The 17,951-nt window shown below is 35.5% G+C and overlaps 1 protein-coding gene across 3 annotated transcripts; it reads right to left on the bottom strand.

Moving 5' to 3' along the window:
• Positions 1-309: 309 nt before the first annotated feature.
• LOC108998918 (ankyrin repeat-containing protein NPR4-like) lies at positions 310-5,068 on the bottom strand. 3 transcript variants are annotated; one of them, XM_035691632.1, is made up of 6 exons: positions 4,910-5,065; positions 3,939-4,467; positions 3,305-3,457; positions 1,323-1,765; positions 965-1,213; positions 310-616 (listed from the first exon to the last, which is right to left on the bottom strand). In XM_035691632.1, exons 2-6 carry the CDS (start codon positions 4,447-4,449, stop codon positions 554-556), a joined length of 1,419 nt encoding a protein of 472 aa, XP_035547525.1. In that variant the 5' UTR covers positions 4,450-4,467; positions 4,910-5,065; the 3' UTR covers positions 310-553. The 3 variants fall into 3 exon arrangements, with proteins under 3 accessions (XP_035547525.1, XP_035547524.1, XP_035547523.1); XM_035691631.1 differs by having other exon boundaries at positions 310-1,213; positions 3,939-4,472; positions 4,910-5,068; XM_035691630.1 differs by having other exon boundaries at positions 310-1,213.
• Between the last annotated feature and the right edge of the window lie 12,883 nt (positions 5,069-17,951).

Below are 17,951 nucleotides of genomic sequence, written 5' to 3'. Positions count from 1 at the left end.
CAATGGAGAACGGTATTATTTCTCACCACAACCTTTCTCGCCAATGATGTCATGACAAAAAGATGGATTTTCCCATGAACTATGGTTTTGGTGGATAAATGCTCTTTCCTCACCATTTATATGCCACGAGTCTCCCATGAGACAAATTGATGGGAAAACTTTTTTTCCACTAAGCATGCACTTTTTCCGACTACAATCCCTCTCAAGAAAAAGCGGTATTTGTTGTACTGATTAAGATTATGCCACGGGTAATACAGACGGGTTAGTTTCTTCTGCCATTGTGACTAATTAAGATTATGATACAACATATTTTATATATATAATATGACAAACACCATTTATGGAATTATCATACAAAACGAGTCCTAGTAACCTTGGGTTTTACAAATTAACGAAAGCACAACGAGAAACACACACACACACACACACACATACACACACACACACACACATATATATATATATATATGCACACATGTACACATGAAAAGCCAACATTCCTAGCTAAATAATGAAGACCAAACTAAAGCCTTGATTGGAATTTGGTCAAATTTCATGACTGGTTGTAGATCTTTCCCCAGCAGGCTAGCCAGCGTGCTTGCTTGAAAAGCCTATTCTGTGACCGGAAAAGGAACCAATTAGAACAAAATGCTGAGTAGAATATATCAACCCAAAGGCCATGTTGTAGGATGACAAACAAACTAATTGGGACAGCGGGTGCCGCAACAAGTATACTGATCGGAACACTACTTGTTTTGGATTTAAAGACCAAAAAACAAGCTGCAGTGAAGGCAATCAACATGCCTACTATTGAGATTAAAAGCGTAGCGAGTCCCAACGCTAACCAACAAGGTAATAATATAAGGAAATCGTTTGTCATGTAGCGTGACGCGAGAATTGACAAGAAAACTAATATTGAAGCCGAAGAGAATAACATTGCTACTGCATCTGATATGAAGAATACCGTAAACCAGTTGCTTTCCAGAAATATAGGAATGCCTTCTTGATTGTTGCCACCCGGTATTGTGAAAGCAGATGGAAAAACCACGGTGGCAATCAGTGTTGCCACGAGCATGCAAGAGCTTGCCGTGACCTTCATCCACTTTTCACCATTTTTCTGTAGTTTTTTATGGGTGTCCACAAATATATCCTTAGATGTTTTGATTTCTTCAATCTTGTCCACAGATGACTTCGACACGATCTTTTCTATCTCCTGCAATAACCAATTACCTATGAATTCAAAAATATTAAAAAGGGAGACCATGCATTAATACGTACATGTACATGCAACGAGAAGAAAATTAAGAAGTTGACATACGTACTTGAAACCACAACAACTCTCGTTGCATTTGAAGGGCTGCTCCTGATACTATATTCAGTCGATCTTGAGAAGGCAATTCTCTAGCTAAGCGCAGCATCATGTTCTTTCCTTCATTTTTATAGGTCCCAAGGTTGTCCTTCATAACACCTATCTCATATATTAAATTAAAAACTCGCACTTGTCGATATTTAATAGCAACGTGAAATAAAGTTCCATTTTCGTCATCTCGTTGCCATATGAGTTCGGGATAAGAGCGAATAAGTATAATTAGAAATTCAATGTTCCCTACTCTTGCAGCTTCAACAACTAGTTCCTTATGATGTTGAAGCATATCAGGTGGCGAGAAATCACATTTGTCGTCTCCAAGCTCTTCGCAAAGGCGGCAAACCAATTGATGGGCTGATGCTTGCATCAAAGCTTTGTTGCAGAAGCGACCTCTGAAGCCTAGTTAGGATTAAGAGATATAGATCAAGATCATTTGGTTAAAAAGAAATATTAATTCTATATATATGCCATAGGAATATGAATTAAATGATTAAATTCACATTCTCCTGAGTTAATTATATATGCTCGATTAATTAGCATTCTGTGTCAAATTTTGCATGTCTAGTATATATATATATGGGTCCTGACTTCATTGCAAATATTAGCAGTACTTTAGTTCTTAATATAATATGGCCTCCTATCTACTTCCCAATTATGCCACGTACGTGGGGTATTAAACTATGCATCATGAACAGCAAAATATGAGATAACTTCCTAATGGCAGCAGCAGTCTACCAAGAAGAAGGCACTCATGATCTCTATGCATGAACAACAAAATATGAGCGAGATGAACCGTCAGTAGGAGAAGCACAAGCAGCCCTTCTAGGTCAAGGAAGCTCAAGCCAAGGGAATCAAGGAACACATGATTCTAGAAGGCGCGACTCGCTTGACGTTTTAAGTACTGCCACTAATTTCAGCTTTGTGACAATACACTAGAGGATCGGCCCAATAATCAAGGATATTGTTGATAGATTAAAAGGAGTTGCATCTTGGTTAGAACTGGGCTCAAAAGTGCCAATTTCGCTGCGCACGCCTGTTGGACTGCTTACTAGCTTGGACATGATAAGGATCATTCCCATGAGACTCCCTGGCCATCACAACTACATCCCTCCTGACTTTCTTAATTTTTTGTTCCTCTTTATCCATAAAAAAGAAAAAATCTGATATGCTCTTGGATCTATTTGTACAAAGGAAACAATAAGTATTAGAATTGTACTTTAAGACATTTCAAATTCAAAATAGCTAATTATCAAATTAGATATCATCTAAAGAATATTTAATAAGATGAAGTAAGACTACTTTGTCATTCCAAGGTGTCAAATTGTTATTATTGTAATAAAACAATTGGCTGGAAACTAATTGGTACAAAGTGTCAATTTCATAACCTAAACTATTAAAAAAACGCAGTACTTCTTCACACATTTAAGGCCGGACATAACGTTGTAAATTTATATGCTTGATTAATGAATAAATTCCTCCAGTCCTCCAGTTATAAATATATATACACATGCATAGATACATACATGCATGCATACATAAAAAATACTATATACAATCACTTTTGCGTACTCCTTGCTCACTCTATTAATTAATGTGATTGGCTACACGCATCACTTTTTTTTAACATAAAATAATTTATTTGGTCAATTACATCAGTGGAGTTCGCACTGAATATGCAAAAGTGACTATATGTAACAAAACTCTACAAACATATACACACATACATACATATATATATATATATATATATCTATAGTCACACACAAATTATAAATAGTTATTAGTTTGGGTTTGAATTATAACCTAACAGGAGTACTTTAATAGCATATGTATGTATGTATATATGTATGTATGTATGTATACATATGTGTGTATATATACACACACACGTACACAAGTAAATTAGACGTTATTAGTTTGGGTTGGAAATAAACTAACAGGAGTTTAAGCATCTTTCCCATACTGATGGCTGACTTTTGCTGCCAATTTTTTCCGAAGGTTTTCTGGCCAACATTTCCAATGCTTCCCAAAGAAGATCCTTATTTCCAGGTGCTAACTTTAGTTCAGTAGCCAGAATTTTGTGTGCCGTATCTGTTCATAAAATTCAAATTAATATGACCATTTACTTATATATATATATATATATATACACACACACACACATACGGAAAGTCTTGTGAAATCTCTATGAAATAATTTTTAAGAATTAAAACTTCATGATCATGAGGTCAAACAAAAGGTAATGGGTATTGTAAATAATTTTTTCATTGTTATTCACTACAAGAAAAACGAGCTTTTATGACCATTTAATTGTGAGAAAAAAAAAATATTTATGATCAAAACAGACTCATTTTAGTTGTAAATAGTCATTTCGTTGAAATAAAAAATCACAAATAAACAGTTTTATTGTAGTGATTTAGCCTATTTTAAGTAACTACCACATGCATTTAATTGGTTGATCTATGAAGTTATTTAAAATATGTCATGTTACAAGATTAATATCATTAATGTTCATCATTAATAGTCTCAAACTGATGATTCCAAGTATTGATGCGTAGGACGTACAACATACCATACAAATTACTGGAAATAGTAGCCTTAAGGAGCTCAGTGCGATCCGCAGAAGTCAAATCTTGAATAGGAGTCTTAGAGTACAAGTACGACACCATGTCTCTATTTCCAGTCACTATTGCCGCGTAAAGTGGTAAATCTTGGATGTAGCCCTTGAGGTGACTGGGGAGTATCGATGGTAGATTTTTGTTATGTTTCACCATCACCTTTGCAATTGTTACGATTCTTGATTGAGCGGCAAAATAAAGGGCTGTGGTCCTGCCATCATTGGATTTCAATGCTAATTGTTCCGACGTCATCAATCCCACGAGATTTTTTACAAAACGTGTACGTTTTGCAGCTACAGAAAAATGAAGAGCTGTATCTTGGTCTTTTGTTATGGCGGCTCCAAGGCAGTTTGAATGGGTCTCAATAAAATGTTTAGCAGCATTCCAGTCATCTTCTAGGATAGCTCGGCGGAGAGGAGCATAAATGGCAGGAGATTGAGATGATGAGCTATCACCCTCTTCCATTTTTTCCTTTGATCTTTTCTAAGCTTATTGAAAATTAGAAGAATTAATAGGATATTACGTATGTATGCATGTATGCATGCATGAGATGCTTAGTAATTAGGAGAATAGATAGACAATATATATATGGGTGACGATTGCGTTAAAAGTAAATAAATAAATTATAAAAATCTCTGAAACATAAATTAATTTTCTGTTTGGAAATATATTCATGGGTGCATGCGATATTATTGGTGATGATTTTTGAGCCAATATAATTAGCAGGACAACCGAAACTGCTAAATTAACCTTGGCTCTAAAGAATTTTTGAAACAGATCAATATTTACTTAAATATGGATTGTTGCAGAAAGTTAAAGAAAAGAAATCGGAGGCATCATGATCACGCATGAGATCTAGATCAAGAGCCAGCTATTCATATGTGCTGAAGATTTAATATTCGAGGTGGTGAACATTAACACTTACAGCTTCTATTCTAGGCGCAGTTAGAAATTCCTGATCAGCTTCTCTATTCTCGGTGATCAACGTTTTTGACACCCTCAACCTTGGACGAGACTAGTTTTGCTACAAAGCGGATTAGATTTATAGATCCACGTCCAGCATCATCTAGTCATGATCATGATAAATCAGCTGCTACGTCTGCCATGCAGATGCATGACAGTTAGACGTAGCAGCTGATTTATCATCTAGTAATAATAATTAAGTCTAGACACTATATTGTCCAAATTAAGATGCAGAAGAAAACACTTTAATTGATTCTTTAACCCAAGGCCCTTCAATAATATATTACTAATTTTTTTGAATTTATTTAAGTTTTTTGTTTGAAATGAGATTTATGAATTCAAAAGATAATAATATTTTATAAAAAAAGTACTTGTGAAAAAAAATTGTAAAATAAGTTTCATTTCTCTTTATAAAAAAAAAATGGAGTTGTGATATAATTTTAAAAAGAAAAAAAAAAGAGTTGTGAATGATTGTTTGATTTTTTTCGATCATAAGAGTATTGGTATTGATTAGTCAAATGCCTTTTCATCTTTAAATTTAACAAAAATTATCTATATTTACTTCACATTGAATTAGTTAAATTATTTTCATCCAAAACATAAGCTACAGTAAATTTATTATTCTTTTCAAATATAAAAAGAACTATAGCAAGTCTAAGAGTATTTTTTGAGATGATTATATGATAGATATGAGATTTTTATTTACATATGAGATTTTACCATCTATATACATATGAGATTATTATATTATAGATTATTAGATTGTGAAAATGAAAATGAATATGATTGTTGGAGATTATTGAAGATTATGAAAATAAAATAAATAAGTAATGAAAAAATTAAAAATAATTAAAAAAATATAAAAATAAAAAATAATAATATTTTTATTATTATAAAGAGTATGATGACTAATCCAAGATAAAAATTAATTTAAATAAAATATTATTGAAATATTATTATTATTTTAAATTTTTAAAAAATAAAATTATTTTATATATTTTATATAAAAATTAAAAAAAAATTATAATAATATAATGAAATGAAATGAAATATTTATTATATCCAACGGAGCAAACGATACCATAGAAATTAAGTACTGTACGTGCTAAAGGAGTCACGACTGATGCTCAGGACATATATACCCGTAGATGTTTGACATATATATATATATATATATATATTAACCTTAATTTTATTATAGTACTTATGCAAGTTTTCTATAAAATGTTTTTTTTTTAAATGTTTGCAGCTTCGTGAAACTGTACGCAGGACGTAGTACTACACATGTACCGGCACCATCTTTATAGGATAACTTAAATAATTATATGGTAATAATCCCAATTAAGCTTCATAGGCACTAAGAAGCGATTTTTTTGAGTACTGAATGACATATTCTCCTTCCTACATGATGGGGGACCATGCAATACTGATGGTCCGCTTGGAAAATAGATAAGGCAAGTCAAGGTTGTCGGCAAACTCTGGATAAGGTATGGAGTTTGGTTGTTCCCCTGATGAGTAGTGAAAGAGACTACGTAATGAAAAGAGGAAAAAAGGGAGCCTTTGTCTAGATAAATGTCTTAGAATTATATAAACCGATTTAATTAGATGAAAAATAAAAATAAAGAGTTCCTTGATAAGGCTTACTATAAATCTTATTTTGATTGTATTCTCGTACTATGTGTCATTTTATAGTTTTTTTTTAAATCCCATTTTAAATTGAGGATAGGAGTATGAATTTGAGCGTCTCAATAGCAGGTAGTCGAGCTTTGTTTATTTAATTTTTATTCAAATATGAGTTGAACTGATCATGTCTTTCATCTATCATAATTTTGTATTAGTGAATACTTAATTTAATAGACAAATCAAAATTTTGTTTATTTCGTTTTTATTCGAATATGAGCTGAACTCATGTTTTTCATCTATTATAATTTTGTATTCGCGAATACTTAATTTAATAGACAAATCAAACTCAATTCGAGTTTGATCAAGCTGATTTCGAGCCACTCATCTAGTAGTATATATAGTTTATTTACGGTACTGACCAATAATATTTTGTAAAATAATAATACTATTATAACTTAATTTTTCAAAACGAAAATCTTGTAGACGATTTTTCAACTTTCACAAGGCTCTTCTTTTTTTTTTTTTTTTTTTCACAAGGCTCTTCAATGATATATTACTAATACTTTTTGAATTTATTTAAGTTTTTTTCGTTTGAATTAAAGATTTATGAATTCAGATGATAATAATATTTTATTAAAAAAGTACTTGTGAAAAAAGTTATAAAATAAGTTTCATTTCTCTTTATAAAAAAAAAAAAAAAAAAAAAAAGAAGACAGAGTTGTGACATAATTTTAAAAAGAAAAAAAGTTATGTTTTAGTCGTTTTCCTAATTGTGCGGTTGATCATTCTTGCGGCCCGCATGCGTTTACGGTTGAGTGTGATGTAACTATTTTAGTTTAATTTTTTTAAATATTCTTTTAAGATTCTTAATTATTAACAAAAAATATAAAAAAAATACATAATTTTACTGATAATTTTTTCTTTGATAAAATTAAAAAAATAAAATAAAATGTATGAACAATAAGATTAGGGATCCAAAAAAATAAAGCAATCATTCAGCATTTTCAGTTATTACTCGTCTATCACCATTAATATTGCATTCAATTGATGCGTCTTTTTCGTGAAAGAGAGATTTATAAGATTGGCTCCACCTTCGAAAGTTGAGTTTTTAATTGCCATTTAATATTTTTTGTCATTTTGTCAACAACATTCCAACAACCGTTGAGGCGAAGGGATCAATAGATGGACCCGCGGGTAATACAGATGGGTTTCTTTCGTGATTGTGACCGATTAAGATTATGATCCTGACATCATAAAAATTTAGAATATTTAATAATATATATATTATTTTTATAAAAATATCTCTAATTTAAAATATTGTTATGTAAAATTAACTGATAATTTTTAAATATTACAAAGTAGTCTAAAATTATTACACATTAATATAAAATTATTATAAATTAATCTAAAAATATGGCAAATAATTTGAATAACTTAGGAATAAGAATGTTACAAATTACAATATATATATATATAATAAATAATAATAATAATAAAAAAAAAAGGAAATGGAGGCGGAATGGTGCATGTGTTTTGATTTTCATATTATAATAAATAATAAATAATAATCAATTTTAATGAAATTCACAAAATACTATCATTCACAACACAACTCAACCAATTTTAACATCCAAACGCAAGTTGCTACTGCCGGAGGCTACTTGTGTTTATCATCTGTTATTTATATCACATTGATTTTAGGGTTAATTAAAAAATAGATACCTAAATTTTCATATTTTAATCATTTGGAGCTTCAGGTTTTAACTTTCACAAAATTAATATGTGAGTTTTCAGGTGTTTAGTGTTTACATTAATTTAAGGCCTCCATCAATCTTCCTTTAAAAAAAATAAAAAGAGGGTTGTATTAGTATGTTTGTTTTCAATTAGCTAACGCAAATGAGATTAGTTGAGATTAAAATTAAAAGTTGAATAAAATATTATTAGAATATATTTTTTTAATATTATTTTTATTTTGAGATTTAAAAAAATTGAATTGTTTATTTTATTTTGTATGAAAATTTGAAAAAATTATAATGATTAGATGAGAAGAAATGAGTTGAGAGGAGTTGTGAAAACAAGCAAGGAGCCCGTTTGGATTGAGAAATCATCTCATCTCATCTCATCATTACAATTTTCTCAAATTTTCACATAATATACAATAAAAGTTTTAACTTTTTCAAATTTTAATTCAATTTTTTTAAAATTTTAAATAATAATAATATTAAAAAATAATACTGTAATAATATTTTTTTTAATTTTTAACTTTTATCTAAAATCACATCATCTCATCTCACTATTCAAACAAGACAAGCTTTTGATCACATGCATGGTGGGACATTGGAAATTTTGAACATCCAACTTGTTGTTCCTGCTTAAGTGAGCTGTAACCCTTCTAAAGCCTTTACATATTATTTAGAGATTTGCAAAACTAATATTGTTGCCAAATTGTATTTCGCAAGATCTTCATGTAATAAAACAACTGCTTTGGGACATGAGTAGTGCTGTCAATAACGAGTAATGTTACATATAATCGTGGAGAGCGTAAGCGTCACGCAATCATTTAAAAAAAGAGTGTGGTCCACTATTAAAAAATTAATTTTTTTTTATATGGGCCTCGTATTTACTCACTTTTTTCAAAAAGATTGCGCGGCGCTTAGACACTCTATGATTGCAAATATCATTTCTCAAAACTATATATGTCATCTGTTGTACGTAGTGTTTTATGCTTTTGACGTCACACACTACAACAAAAAAGAGCTATTGGGACAATTTTTGTTTGGAACAAAATGAAAATTGTTCCAAAAAAATGAGATGTATGGACGAATTTCAAATTTCATTCCTAAAAAATGACAGAAGGTGTTTACCATTCGAATATGTTCGAACGTTATATTTGGGGATGAAAAATTTGTTCCTAATAAGATAACTGTTCGAACATAATAAAATAAACATTCGAAAGAAAATTATATATGGTTAGACAATAACTTGGAGCGTTAAGTGAAAAAAGTTAGTGGGACATTGACTTAACGTTCGAACAACATACAAAAACGTTTGAACTTTAAGGTTAAACATTGTTCGAACATATATTATTTATGATCGAACAATAAATTGGAAGGTTAAATTAATAAATTTTGGCGGGACATTGACTTACCGTTCGAATGGTAAGTTAATCAATGTTCGAACTTAAAATAAAGTGTTCGTGATTAGATGAATGCTACTTCGCATATTTTAAAATTATTTATTCTTAATTTTATTTTTGTTAAACTAATTGAGTTGTTTTACTTATCATCTATACACCACATATTTGTTACAGGAAAAAAAGTAAAAATAAAATAAAATAGGTAAAGTGTCATGTGGTGTGTAATGGGGATGAAGTGTAGAATTATTCTTATATTAACTAATCATTTATGTAAAATTTATCAATTAAATAATATGAATAATATAAATCAATATTTAATTTAGAAAAGACAAAAAATATTTAATTTATAATTAAATCAAATTTGCAAAACACCATATATTGTCCATACCAAAAACCAAAAAAAAAAATGTAAATAAAAGATAAAAACTACTAAGATCCTAACTCTCTGCACACATCCTCAATTGCAGCTAAGTGTGTTTCTCTCTGTGTCAGTCGAGTATTGATCGTGATCTGAGTTGTAGTAATGACATCAATCTCTATATGTAACTCAAAGATGCTAGCACCAATCTCTGTACGTAACTCAGACATGGCAGTATGGACCTCCGTACACACTGCATGGAGGTCCGCACTGCATCGATCACTGCTGGTCTCTGTAAGCACTATATCGGTCATCTCCTCACGAGTAGCTTTGCGTGATGCGTCGGCCTAGGTAGACGCCTCACCAGCAGATACTCCACGATCTTCCGGATGTGCATCTCTCTGAGTATCAACCCGGTCTGGAACAGGTCCACGAAGACGAAGTCTCAAGTGTCTTGTGCTTCGTGACATGGTGGTGCTGTTGATCGGTCTCATCGTCTCCCGTTTACACTCAACAACATCTGGCACGACTTCGGCATCTAACAGAAATCGGGTGATCATGATCCTGAATGGCTTTCCTATCGAATATATACCCCACTAGGTCGATAGGAAAGCCACGAGTGACGTGTATCATAAATTTCATCCAATCCATGCCAACCTCTGTCTTGTGCTGCCAAGGGTCAATATTATTGGTGATTATCAAATTCATGATCTTTAAGAAAGAAGATAGATCTACCACTTGATTTTTTCGTCCCATCATACAGTGGAATATCTGAACCAACAACCAAGTCCCTCACCTCATGATCAGCATGGGCATCGAGCTCATCGGTATAAACTGATCCTTGTCCTAAGCCGTCTCCGCATCACCGGAAAGATTAGACTCTCTAGGCATCATGTTCGGATATGCATCGCACAATTTAGGAATATTGAGAAATTCAGCAAGTCCATCCGCTGAAAATATAACTGGAGCTCCTCGGACAGAGATCGTGTATGCCCCTCCATCATCTGGGCTGGCACCACCGAGATGTTTATAGAACTCAGCGCCGGTGTCAATATAAGACACAAGCTCCCATGCTTCTTTTCTCTGATCTAGGATTGGGGTCCAATCACGATCGTTGAAGACTGGTTGCAGGGAATGACCCTCCTAGATAAGAGTCACGAAGTCAGAAATATTCACTTGCCACAGTAGCAAAATAGTCCTCTCTCGAACTGTTTGGATGGAAGATTCACCTAGTCTGCCACGCTTATGTCCCCTATAAGAAGTTATCAACCTGAAATTTAAAAATCAAAATATCTATGCAACATTAGTGATGAAATGTAATAAATAAATATTCACAAAATTATATACTAATAGCAATTTAATAAATTAATTAATAGAACAATAAAATGCGATAAAAATAAATTAATTATTAGTAATTTAATATTTAAAAAATGTGATAAATATTATATTAATTTAATGATAATATAATGTGCATTAACATTTAATTGATAGAAATGCAAAATGTAATAAAAATAAATTAATTAGTTAATATTAATTAGAATATAATTATTATTCTAATTTAATATTTAGTAAATATGATAAATATTAATATTAATTTAATTATTACATAATGTGCATTAACATTCGTGTTTGGTTTGTACCGTTCGAGCAGATACACTAGTGTTCGAACAGTAAACATCGTTTTTGGTCCATATCGTTCGGACGCAAACTAATAGCATTCGAATAGTAACTGAATCAAATGTAGTCATAGTTGAGTCAACTCAGTGGCTATGAAAATCCATGGAATCCATCGATTCTATGGGTTCTTCAACAAATCACATACTATACTTCATTTCTTTCAAATTTACCGTATTATTTACCATTCAAAAGGTATTTATTTCAAATTTAGTAAATATCTACATTATTTAATATATTATAGTATATTATAATTAGTATCTACTAATTAAAATATATATAGTAAATATAATTAGAATATAATTAAAATATATTATGGCATAATATAGTAAATATCTATATTAGTATATATAATTAGTATATGCTGCACCTAGGGTGCTCCGCGTTTTCCTGAATATTTCTCTTGTTTCGTTTTTTCGAATACTGTGCCTAGGGTTCGCCATGGCGGCTCCCCCTCTAGTGGTTTCCACACTGGTGGGGACTCACGATGATGGTGCTGATTCGAGGTCCTATCTCCAGGCAGTATCCAACCAAGTGGTTTCCTCCTTCAAGCTGCCTATGAGATACCCTATGGATGTGAATGGTGAGTCGGGATTTATTTCTTCCGATGTCGAGATGTCTAAAGCGGCTGAAGATTTTTGTTTTGCGCTTTTTCTTAAGTTTATAAGGGCACAACCTTCTATTGATATGATCAGGAGGAACATAATCCAATCGTGGGGTTTGTGGGAGGCTCCAACCATCAGTTTCATGGACGACTTTCACGTCCTCCTTCAAGTGAAATCTGATCGTGACTTCGTGCATGGATGGGCCAGAGAGGGAAGGATGATTCAGGGCCACGTGTTTCATTTATTTCGTTGGACGGAGGATTTCGATCTATGAAAAGAATCCTCCCTTGCGCCTTAATGGATCTTTTTACCACATCTGCTTATGCATATGTACAGGCAAGATTGTTTACAGATTTTGGCGACTCGTTTTGGGAGATTTTTAGGCACGAACAACGCCACTTTGCATAGGACAAGAGCATTGGGGGCAAGGATATGTGTGGAGGTTGATTTATAGGAGGAACCAGTCCAGGGATTTCCGATTGTGGTATCTAATAATAAGATGATTTGGCAGGAAGCCCGTTACGAGAAGCGCGGGTTTTATTGTTCCAAATGTTACCGTCAAGGACACACTATAGTGGTTTGCCGTGTCGGGGTTAAATAGAATGGTGGAGTGGGGAATGAGGTTTCTCGTCAGCTTCCAAAGAATGTGTGAAAGGAGAGGGTTGTAGAGCCAGCCCAGGATAAAGACAAAAGGGTGAGTGGGGAGTCTAACGTCAGAGATACACTTTTGCTGGAAGACGTGCCTGGCAGGGATAGATCTAGGGCGAACGAGCCTGGTAGAGATGGGTAGGGCCAAAATAGTGGTGTTCGGCATAGTGCACAGGTTGATGATGCTGTGGTTGAGGTAGTGGACGTTCCCAATGAATCTATAGTAAAGGATACACCATTGCTGGAAGATCTGTCTGGGAGGGATGGCTCAATGGAGATGGCGCCAGATCGAGGTGGGCAGGGCGTGAACAGTGGGGTTTGTCATAAAACAAATGGTGATGGAGCAATGGTTGAGGTGGTGGAAGTCTAGAATGTTGCTTTAGCGAAACCAAATATTGAAGAGTTGCTGGAAGCAACAGAGGCCGTGATAGTTTCTTCTCCATCTCTGCCTGATGGGAAGCAAGGAGATGACCAGAGGGTGGTTCTGCAACCTGACTGGCCATTATGTCATCGAGAGGAGGTTTTGAGTTCCCATTTGGGAATTGAAAGTGTATGTGGGTTGAAAGGTGGCCAAATGGAAATAGTGACTGCTCTGTTAGAATTGGAATGCATGGGGCTTGGGCGGGTCGAAGGTCTTTCTGACAGTGTGCATGAGATGGATTGCTTGTCTGAGGGTGAGGATAGGGGCTACTTTCAACCTTTTTCTAAGGAAAAATCATACGATTCTGATCTAGGAATAAAAAATCCTCTAGGAAGGGATAAAGAGAAAACTACTGTTCGTCATTCACAAATGGTTGCAACCCGCATCTCTAAACATACTTAATGTTTGAGAATCTTATGGTATGGAATGTGAATGGTTTAGGCACTCCCAGAAAAAAGATTAAGGAGTTTGGTTAGGATGTTTAGTGTGGCTATTGTTGGGATTTCCGAGCCTTTTATTGAGGTTAGTAGATTGCACCGCCTGGTTCTGTCTCTGGGTTTGCCAAACTATTGTAGCAATGAGACAACTAATGGAAAACTATGGATTCTTTGGCGTGAGAGTTATGAGCTTGAAGTGTTGGGCATGTCGAACCAAATGATCATTGGCTAGTTGATAAGGGGTCAAGAGTCCATCTTAATCACTTTTGTCTATGCGAAGTGTACCCAAGTTGAACGTTGGGAGTTATGGTTGAGCTTAGTGGTGTTAAAAAATCTAGCCTCACCATGGCTTGTAGCTGGAGACTTTAATGTGATCCGTAATGATGGAGAGCGGATTGGAGGAAGCCCCAGACCAATCTCTTCCATGGAGGATTTTAATGGATGTATCGATACATGCAGGCTCATGGATTTGCATGCTGTGGGGAATTGGCTATCTTGGTGCAATGGTCATGCCAGTGTTTCTCGTAGCTGGGTGAGACTTGACCAAGTCCTAATTAATCCTCAGTTGGCCTCTTTGTATCATAGTGCATTTTCGGAATACCTGGGAAGGAAGACCTCGGACCACTACCCCTTACTCATTCGATTTCAGAGACCAGAGGTTCACTACGGCCCGTCACCATTTCATTTTCAGAATATGTGGTGTACACATGCAAATTTCCTGCCGTGCGTGGAGAAGGTCTGGGTAGAACCTGTGCACTCCACGGGTCCCTTGCATCTAGCGGAAAAACTTAAAAAGAAAAAAGTGGTTCTACGGGCGTGGAATAAAAACACTTTTGGTATGGTGGATCAGAATATTAAGGCACTGGAAGAGAGAATGAATCAGTTGGAATCTCTGTTGTAGTAAAGCTTTGATCAGCAAACGGAAGAGGAGCTACTCATTAAGAAAATGGAACTGGACAATTGGGAGCATCGGGAAGAAATAAGGTTGTTGCAACTTGCCAAGAAAAACTGGCTCCAAGATGGCGACCAAAATTCCAAAATTTTCCATGCCTCCGTGAACCAAAGAAGGAAGAGGAATATAATTTCTATCATGAGTTTAGACGATTGAAGCAGGTTGGAGGGCCAGAGCAGGTGCACCAGGGTGCAGTTGCCTATTTTCAGTCCTTTCTTTCTCAGCCGAATGATGTAGAGGTGCTGGATTTGTCCTCGCTAATAGAGATAAGTATTACTAAGGAAGCGAATTCTATCCTTTGCCAAGCCCCTTCGATGGAGGAGGTGCTTTCTGCTTTACGTTCTATCCCCAAAGACAACTCTCAGAGCCGGATGGTTTTGGTTCCGCTTTCTACCTCACTTGCTAGAAGATTGTTAAAGAAGACATGGTGGCTGCGGCAAGAGATTTTTTTATGGGCTCACCTTTGCCACGATTTTACTCCTCGTCGTATATTGTCTTGATTTCGAAGGTGGAGGAGCTGAAAAGTTTTGATAAGTTTTGGCCTATCAGTCTATGCTCGAATGCTTATAAAATTTTTTCTAAATTCTTGGTTGAACGGATGACTGGTCTCTTGCCTCAATTAATTTCCCATGAACAGGGGGCTTTTATTCCAGGACGGAGCATATTTGAAAATATTACTTTGGCGCAGGAGATGGCTCACTCCTTGCATAAGAAAGTGCAAGGAGGAAATCTCATGATCAAGATTGACATGGCCAAAGATTATGATAGGGTCAATTGGTCTTTTCTCCTTCGGGTATTGCAGAGTTTTGGCTTTTCTTCTCATTTTTGTAGCTTGGTGAAGGAATGTGTGCAATCTCCATGGTTCTCCATTATGATGAATGGGACTTATAAAGACTTTTTTAAGTCGTCACGAGGTCTTCGCCAAGGTGACCCTCTTTCCCCATATTTATTTATTAGCATGCAAGAGGTTTTGTCCCGTCTGCTTTGGAAGCATTTTGAGGAGGGACGTATTGGCTGTTTCTCACACCCTTTGGGGGCCCCTCTAGTGTCTCATTTATTTTATGCGGATGATTTATTGGTTTTTGAGAATGGGGAGAAAAGACCATTGCGTCGGCTTATGAATATTTTGGACTCATATGCAAAGGGATTTGGTCAGTTGATTAATAAGGACAAATATGCTATTTATCTCTCAAAATTGATATCAAGTGCTCGAAGGAGGAGCTTGAGATGGTTAACAGGTTTTATGGCAGGGAATTTTCTTGTAAATTACCTGGGTGCTCCTCTTGTTTCAGGTAGACTTACGGCTCGAAATATCGAGCAGTTGGTCTAAAAAATTAAAGGGAAGGTTGCAAACTGGAAACTGAAGCAGCTATTCTCTCAAGGTGGTAGGATCACACTACTCAAAACATGTCCTATCAAGTATGGCTACGCATCTGTTGGCAGTTTTAAAAATCCCCATGGCGGTTTTCAAAAGGCTAAATTCCATCTTGTCTACTTTTTTCTGGGGGAGGACTAATGGTAAAGCTCGGATGAAATGGTGTGCTTGGGACAAAATTTGTATGCCTTTTAAGGACGGGGGTCTTGGTCTTCGTAAGTTCTCGGAAGTTCAACGATCTTTACACATGAAGTTTGCATGGCAGTTGTTAATTGTTGATAATTTATGGACTCAATTTTTTCGAGCGAAGTACATGAGAAATGGTCATTTGATGCTTACAGAGCCAAGGGCCACGACTTCTAGGTTCTAGAAGTCAGTTATGCAGGTACTTCAAGAGGTGCTCCAGAATACTAAAACTCATGTTAGAGAGGGTGGTTCCTCCTTTTGGTTTGATCGCTACCGATTTAATTTAGCAACCGGGATTGAGCATTCAGGATGTTTGGGTGGATGGCAGATGGGATGAGGGAAGTCTTGTGGAGCTGGTTGGCACTGATGAATCGAGAGAGATTATGCAGCATATAGCAGCTGGGAAGGTGGGTCGGGACACCATCATTTGGCAACCTGCCAGTGATGGTTGTTTTTCTTCATCAACTGCGTGGGACATCATTCGGGTAAGTGGGGTACAACAACCTGGGATGGTGTGGATTTGGCACTCTGCTTTGCCAAAAAAAAATCATTGTATGTATGTGGAAAGCGAAGGTGAATGGTTTGGCTACAAATGATAAAATTTGGTCTTTAGGCATCCCGTTAGCTTCACGATGTGATTGTTGCTTGAGGGGCAGTAGTGAGTCACTTGATCATGTGTTGGCTACAGGGGGATTGCTATAGAAGCCTGGGACAGGGCTGAAACGGCTTTGTGCTTGCCTTGTTTAGCGAGTCGTTCTTGGTGGGCGACGGTGGTGCACTGGTCTCCTTCGCCAAAAACTCTTCACAGCGTGGTGTTCTCATCGGTCTCCTTCCATGTATTATCACGTGGCGTCTATGGGTGAGACGTTGTAAGGCCAGGATGGAGGCATTTCTCAAACCAGCTGATAGTGTATGGCTAGCAAGTATGGTTGCGAAAGTTGTCAGGCTTGCTCATCCATTCCAAGTCTCTTCCAACTGTAGATATCTCTATTTTGCAGGCCCTAGAAATTCCTCTATGTGGTATTAGGAGTCGAAGGGCATGGCTGATTTATTAGCTTAAACTTGTTGAGGGGTGGGTCAAGATCAACATAGATGGAAGTTGTAGAGGGAATCCTGGGACGTGTGGACATGGCAGTGTGATTCAGGATCACTGGGGCGAGTTTATTGGTGCTTTTTCGTCCCATTTTGGACATGGAACTAATAACTTGGCTGAGTTGAGAGCCCTAGTACTTGGTGTGCGCATGTGTAGGGAGATGGGGTTTACGCACCTGGAGATAGAGTGTGACTCCATGCTGGTGGTAAATTGGCTATCGGCTAGGAAGTGCTTGAACTGGTACTTATGGGATTACTGGGAAGATGTCCTCACCTTGTTATCGGGACTTCATTTCACTGTTACACATCAACCTAGACAAAGTAATGGTCCGACAGACTATCTTGTGAGACAACGGGAGGCGGGTATTGTTCGGCGATACACGGATTGGAGTTCGCTACCCAGAAAAACTGGGCTTGCCGACATTAGAACTTGATGATGTGTCTTTTTAGATTTTTTTTGGTGCTTTATTATTGTTTTTTTTTTTTTTAATAAGGTT

This window comes from Juglans regia, chromosome 7 (assembly GCF_001411555.2).
Source record: "Juglans regia cultivar Chandler chromosome 7, Walnut 2.0, whole genome shotgun sequence".
Lineage (NCBI taxonomy): Eukaryota > Viridiplantae > Streptophyta > Magnoliopsida > Fagales > Juglandaceae > Juglans > Juglans regia.
Note: the sequence above shows the minus strand (reverse complement) of the source record. Positions and strands in the feature narration are given on the sequence as shown.